The sequence below is a fragment of the Simochromis diagramma genome, unplaced genomic scaffold, assembly GCF_900408965.1.
Source record: "Simochromis diagramma unplaced genomic scaffold, fSimDia1.1 OVJJ01000457.1, whole genome shotgun sequence".
Classification (NCBI taxonomy): Eukaryota; Metazoa; Chordata; class Actinopteri; order Cichliformes; family Cichlidae; genus Simochromis; species Simochromis diagramma.
Genome location: NW_024387277.1, coordinates 688,724 through 695,176, shown reverse-complemented (window position 1 = coordinate 695,176; position 6,453 = coordinate 688,724). Strand labels below are relative to the sequence as shown.

Sequence of the window (6,453 nt, the reverse complement as noted above, 5' to 3'; positions counted from 1 at the left end):
AAGCTCTGTATTTTGTGTGCTAGCAGTGAAAAGTATATGATGTAATAAATTATCATGCTTTTGTTGATTATTCTGCCCAATGGTAATAAAGCTATTTCATTAATTTCACCCCAGCAAGTCTGATTAAAATTTCATTTACACTGGCAAAGCATACGTCTTTGGGTTTTGCAACTTTTAATTGAAATAATGAAATGATCCCAGTGCTTTTATCAGCCTGCGCTTCTTTGTTCAAATTTCCTTCCTGGAAAATTGTTGCTATTTCAGTGTTTTGACATGAGCAAAAACAAAGTCATGAATTGTAAAGTAACCTCAAAAGACATTGGTGAAACGTCAACCACACCCTGTGTGAGCTGTCTATAAAGATGCAGCAGCTGAACAGCTTCTGCATCCACCAGACGCCTGGTACAGCAGGTAAGCAGCTCACCTCCTCATTTCGTCTCGATACATGCTCAATCGTACAGGTAAGGAAGTCCCAGAAAGCTGATTCTGTTCATGTGGATGTTGCATTTTCAGTGGGAGAAAATTCAACATCCAGATGAGAAGAATCAGATTTCTGGGTTCTCCTCACAGCATTGATTTACTTTACTGTTCCAGCATTTATACACACTGAAGTTCTTATAACCAAATGCTGGTCAGACTTTGACTGTAGGTTAACTGCAGAGGACCAACATCATGACTCCAGCTTTCTTCTTCTCCCTCTTCCTGTCAATGACGGTCGTTTCTCTGGTACGTTTGACTCTTGTTGTTTTTGGTAATGTTGTTAAACGCTGCCTGCTGTTCTGTGAAAGCCGTGAACTTCTCACCATGTCTGCTTATACCAGTGACCATGATACCAAAATCTGTCAGTGTGATTTTAAACGCGATGAACAGCAAGTTAATGTGTTTGCTGTTTTTGTACTGCAGAGGGCTGCTGTCATCAAAGATCCAAGTGGTGCGTTGAACAATAAAATACTTCCCAGATGTTAAAGTTAAATTGTATCTGAGAGCTTATAGTTAACATGCTGCCACTCCCTTGTGTCCTCAGATGAGTTTTTGGGTGCCTCAGCGATCATTGAAAAAGTCAACGCTGACGTATGTAAGTGAAAATGTACATAATAAAACTCTTTTGGTTAACATAGGAATACTGGAGGAAAAATGGAAATTTCCAGAGCCTGTTAACAGAAAATAGACGGCCAACACTCATGATGATCAATCACTCATTTTCTCCTTTTTGTTTTACATTTTATCACTTAGCATTCAACAAGTAAACATGCATTCTGTGAACATCCATCCACTCTCTGTTTGTTGTGCTGCAGCAAAAGGCCTGGTTCATGGCGACATTGCACCCACTTTAACCAAGAATGCTGATCCATGCACAGCCACTGGCTGCAAGTGGCCCAAAAGTGGAAGCCACGTCACTGTACCTGTCTCCATCTCCTCTGTATATTGTAAGCAACACAAACTTTACCCTTAAACACTGACTTCAGATATTTCTCCCTTGGATGCTCATTAAACTTGTTGTCAAATGTCATCTTTATTAAAGAGTTAATAGACAGACCAGGAAACACGAGCTGTTTAGGCTGAAGGATGAAATATGTAATGAATCAAATAGATATATAATTTAGGTCGTTTCTAGAATAAGTCACTTGAACTGAACTGATGTCAAGTGAAAATAATAACATGTTTAGAAACCAGCTTCACAGAGAAAACTAAAACTCTGTGACAACTACAGCAAACAGATCCACAAACGTGTCAAATTATGTTTTCATTTAATGTTGATTTCTATTCTCCTGGGAATGGAAGCATGGGAAGTATGAGAGTTATGGGGATATCGACTCTTTATGTTTAAAATTCACTGTTAAATATGGTGACTAGCAAGTACAGGGAAACTCCACACACAGAAAGCCAACACAACCTTTTTACAATGCGGTGACACCACTGATGTTGCCACATGGACAGCTGAAACTGTTTGTTATACTTGTAATTTTATTGTCACAGTGGCAGTGTCAACAGTCTCCTAAGCACAGTTTAGATTGCTAATATTAAATATACAGACGACTGTCAGGTGTCACGTGATGAGAGGGGAAGCACAAAAATATACATAAACATTGCTAAGCTGTTGAATTTTTTCTCATAAAGCATGTCTGAGAAATTCAACTCTATGCATCAAATAAACTACACATGAAGGTGATGCAGTGTTACTGTTGTTCAAAGAAGCTCCTCAGCAGACTCGTATTTGTTTGTGCAGCCACCCAGGAGCGCAACATCATCATCAGTGCCCTGCTCACCTTCCACGAGTCCACCTGCATTCGCTTTGTCTGGAGGACAGACCAAGTCAATTTCCTTTACTTCTTCTCTGGAGAAGGGTGAGAATGCACTCCCTGTACTGACACTGTATGACAAGACAGGACTGACACACTCACGTCCTCAAAACCCTTTAAAATGTAAATAATTATTGCAAATATTCTATTTGTATCATGAAAATGAGCTGTGACAGCTCCATCCTGTGCTGAAATTCTACTGTAAAATGTCCAGCTTTATTATTGTTTGCTACTATATGAAATGTATACCCTTCATAAGAGGGTAAATAGCATTTTGACGATCTGTTCTCAATTATTTCACATACTGTTTAGTCCACTCGTGCCAGGACTAGAGACTGGCATCTTGTAAGGCAATAAGATGAATCTGGGGTGGGTTGTTAAATGATCAAGGGAAAACAGATCTTTAAAAACCTTAGGAGATTGGTTAGACCGGTATCTTTTTATTTATTTTGGCTGATAGTAGATACCTGTTTGTGTGTCAATCTCAATCGTTTTTTAACAATCTTACTGTGTATCAGGTGTTATTCGTACGTGGGCCGTCAGAGCCGAGGACAGGGAATCTCCCTCCAGAGAAACGGTTGCTTGTTCCAGTCAACGGTGCAACACGAGGTTCTTCATGCTCTGGGCTTCCACCATGAGCAGGTCCGCTCCGACAGGGACCAGTATGTGAAGATCCTCACCGAGAACATCATCCCGGGTCAGCTCAACTACACAAACCTTTGGTTACACTTCACATTAGTCCAGGACAGCAGACACTCTGTTTTATACCAATGAGCATTTTACAAGTAAGCTGTGCTTTTCCAAGGTCAGCAGATAAGACAGCAGTGCATCCGGTATTCCTTTGGTCCCGAGACTCTCAAACCAATAATAATAAATGTTTGTAAGACTTCAAAGGCATCATGTCAGGAATGTAGAAGTATCTCAGTCACTTTATTTGATGGGAAATAGAAAGTGTGGAAGTAACAATGCAACATGGAGTAACTACTAAGCATGATACTTTACTGCTTGGGGGGATACAAAATAGTAAAACCAATTATATAGTAGTAAATAGTCTTTTGTGAGTATAAATAGTAGATATATGTCTTCATGATATGGAAGCATTTATTCATGTACATGTAAAAAATGTTTTGCCATAGCACTTTCTTTGTTGCTCTGCAGTAGTCTTTCATGTTTAACTTTCTTCCTCATTTTCGCTCGGAATGTAAATGTTATATTGTAAATACGTCACAGCTGGTTCAGCAGTCATGTGGTGTTGTGAGAAAAAGGATCCAAAATGCAGGTACTGGCTAGGGTGCGAGTGAGTGTTTATTTATAGTAAAAGCAAAATACAAAAACAGAAAGAGCAGAATGGGGAATTAACAATACCTAAACTGGGGAAAAGTAAAGAACTAACCTGAAACCATACACACACGGGATGAAGAGCAAAAATGGCACAGAGAATGGTTGGCAGAGAGACACAGAAATTACACCCGGTTACACAGATGACGCAACGAGGAACACAGGCAGGCACACACTATACACACAAGGTAATGAGGGAATGACACACCAGAGGGGAACACAGCTGAACCTAATTAGACACGACGAGACCCAGACCTTCAAAGTAAAACAGGAAACTCAAACTGTTTTACAAACACAAACTCAGGGACACAAACAGAGCACAACGGGGAAGAACTCAGGTGGGATAATAAAACACTGAACACCAGAACCAAACCCTAACAACTAATACAAAATCAACAATAAGCTCAAAACACTGGGTCACCGACCCAGGACCATGACAAAATATACCAACATGCAGACCTTATGGTTAGATAATTGTCATCTTCACAGAGCTGAGAGCAAAGATTTGTAGTTGAATATCGTGGCAGCCACGACAGAGTAACATTTAAACATTTGTCTCCTGGAAATATCTGTGCAGGACAAGAGAGCAACTTTGAGAAAGTGCTTACCAACAATTTGCAGACTCCCTATGACTTCAACTCTGTCATGCAATATGGCAGGTGAGTTTGATGGAGCTTGTAAGGTGTTGTGTTACCTTTCATGTTTTGCATTTTCTGAGAGAAAATGTCATCCAGAATTTAAAAAACACGGATTCATTGCTAGGATTTTAGTGTGACTATTCAATACTTTTAAAGGCCTATTTTCTACCCCGTTCATAAATATTCTTTATATAAGAATGAATGCTGCATATATGAGCATGGTACAGTCACAGTATATGCTGTCATTTGTTCTTTTAGATACTCCTTCTCCAGGAATGGGCAGCCAACGATTGTTGCTAGGTCCAATCCTAATCTTGACTTCGGAAATGCTTTTCAGATGAGCGCCAATGACATTGCTCGTATAAACAGGCTTTATGGATGCTGTGAGTAATTAAGACACACAATAAGACAAAACAACAAGCATACTTTCTTTTTGTAAGAATCACATACTTCACAGTATTCACTGGATTTCATAATTTTTTCTCAAACCAGAACTTTGGCATGACAATTCAACTCTACATCCAAATACTTCAGTTCTCAAAACATCAGGATTACAAGAAGAAGCATGTCGTCGATGCTGCAAAAATATGAAAGAAACAGGAAATGTGCTGCAAAGTTTTGCAAATATGTTACATTTGTCACAATTGAGAGATCAAGATCTGAGTCTTTGTGTTAGAGAATATGCTTATATGCCAGAGGGGTCATTATGTTTCTCATCTTTGTTAGTCAACTATGACTACCTGATTTCTTTCTTCTTTCTTGTAATTTGATAATAATTCAGATTCTAATTGTAAATGATGCAGACATAGCCCCAAGCCTTGTGACCACCACTCACTTCAAACAATAATCCTGGAATCATCATGATTGTTGTCTCACTTTGTAGTAAATTAAAGTAATATTAGCATGACATGTCTAACATTAGCCATGTTGAAATCACCAAGTCAAATTAAGGAATATTTAATCCCAGCATACATAACTTTGGCAGTGAGCGTCTTCTCTTTTTTTTTCATGCCATCTTTTTTCTTCGGGTTGCTTGTCTCTTTCTGTAATAAAAGTTGAATCGAATAAAATCCCATATTTCCAGCAAAAGGGGGCAGTATTGTTTCATTATTTTACAGAGATGTAGAGGACAGTGCAGTGTATCCCCAAAGCCCTTAGAGCACCATGATTGTTTAAGCTTTATCACAGCAGGTTTCTTTGAGCAGTGTGTTCAGCTCAAAGTTATGTTAGAAATAGCTGTTGTGGTTAAAGTTGGACAAAATGTTACCAGTGACTTTTTCAGTGTGCAAGAAATGCATAAATATGACTTTATAAATAAATATTCCGCATTTAAAACCCTGAAAAATCATAACAATATTATTGAACAGGGTATTAGAAATATGTAAAGCAGCGCCTGCAGAAGCGTTTCTTAAGTTAATATTTATGCAGCATTGTAATATCGTAGCCAGTCAAAGTCACACAAATCTTTATTTGTGGGTCCAAAAGTCCCACATTTTACTCATTTAAATGAAAGTTAAAATCTGCAAATTGTAGATTATTGTCACAATACTTTTCTTTTTATCAAAATGTCTTTCTCAACATATCTTCCCTCCTTTTTCTTTAACAGCAACAGAATTTTGTAAAAAATATTTTTTTCTTGGTCAACTAGTAGCTCTTGTAAAAGTGTGTTTAGGCTCATTATCCCGCTCCAGTATCAATAATTCTCCAGAACGATTTCAACCAGAGAGGGAAACATACTACTTCCTCTTGGGCAGGTGGAGTCAATTCAGTGCAGGTAACTCCAGAACAGCCAAACTTGAATATTCCCACCACCACCATGATGCACCGTACAGTTATGGGATCCGATTATTTGTCACTGTTACTGTTTCTACTAGTTCAGTTCACAAAGTTGCCTTTGTCTGTTTGTCTGTGTAACTAATTAAGTATACAAGCTGGGAATGTTAAATGGTGGCATTTAAGGAGCTGCTGGCTAACAGCTTAGTTTCCTGGTCTAATGCTGAGTGACAGCTACGTTTTAAGGTGGAATGATAGTTTGGAGATCTCAGACACTTGGGGAACAAAACACATGAGCAGCATAGAATGACGCTCAGCTGAGGTCCCATAAAATACTGCCAGCCCTTTTGTCCTGCAAGTCGCTTTGTAACCCACCTTCACCCCAGTTCCTCCATTGCATGCTG

At 38.8% G+C, this 6,453-nt stretch overlaps 1 protein-coding gene across 4 annotated transcripts; it reads left to right on the top strand.

The window, feature by feature from the left end:
* The first annotated feature begins 370 nt into the window (after window positions 1-370).
* LOC120715732 (high choriolytic enzyme 1-like) lies at window positions 371-5,365 on the top strand. 4 transcript variants are annotated; one of them, XM_040002828.1, is made up of 9 exons: window positions 371-411; window positions 637-726; window positions 904-931; window positions 1,025-1,075; window positions 1,296-1,427; window positions 2,228-2,345; window positions 2,819-2,997; window positions 4,216-4,297; window positions 4,535-4,667. In XM_040002828.1, the coding sequence occupies exons 2-9, from the start codon at window positions 673-675 to the stop codon at window positions 4,665-4,667; spliced, it is 777 nt and encodes a 258-aa protein (XP_039858762.1). In that variant the 5' UTR covers window positions 371-411; window positions 637-672. The 4 variants fall into 4 exon arrangements, with proteins under 4 accessions (XP_039858762.1, XP_039858763.1, XP_039858761.1 ...); XM_040002829.1 differs by lacking the exon at window positions 371-411 and adding an exon at window positions 443-461; XM_040002830.1 differs by lacking the exon at window positions 371-411 and adding an exon at window positions 4,769-5,365 and having other exon boundaries at window positions 510-726; window positions 4,535-4,659.
* Window positions 5,366-6,453: the final 1,088 nt, after the last annotated feature.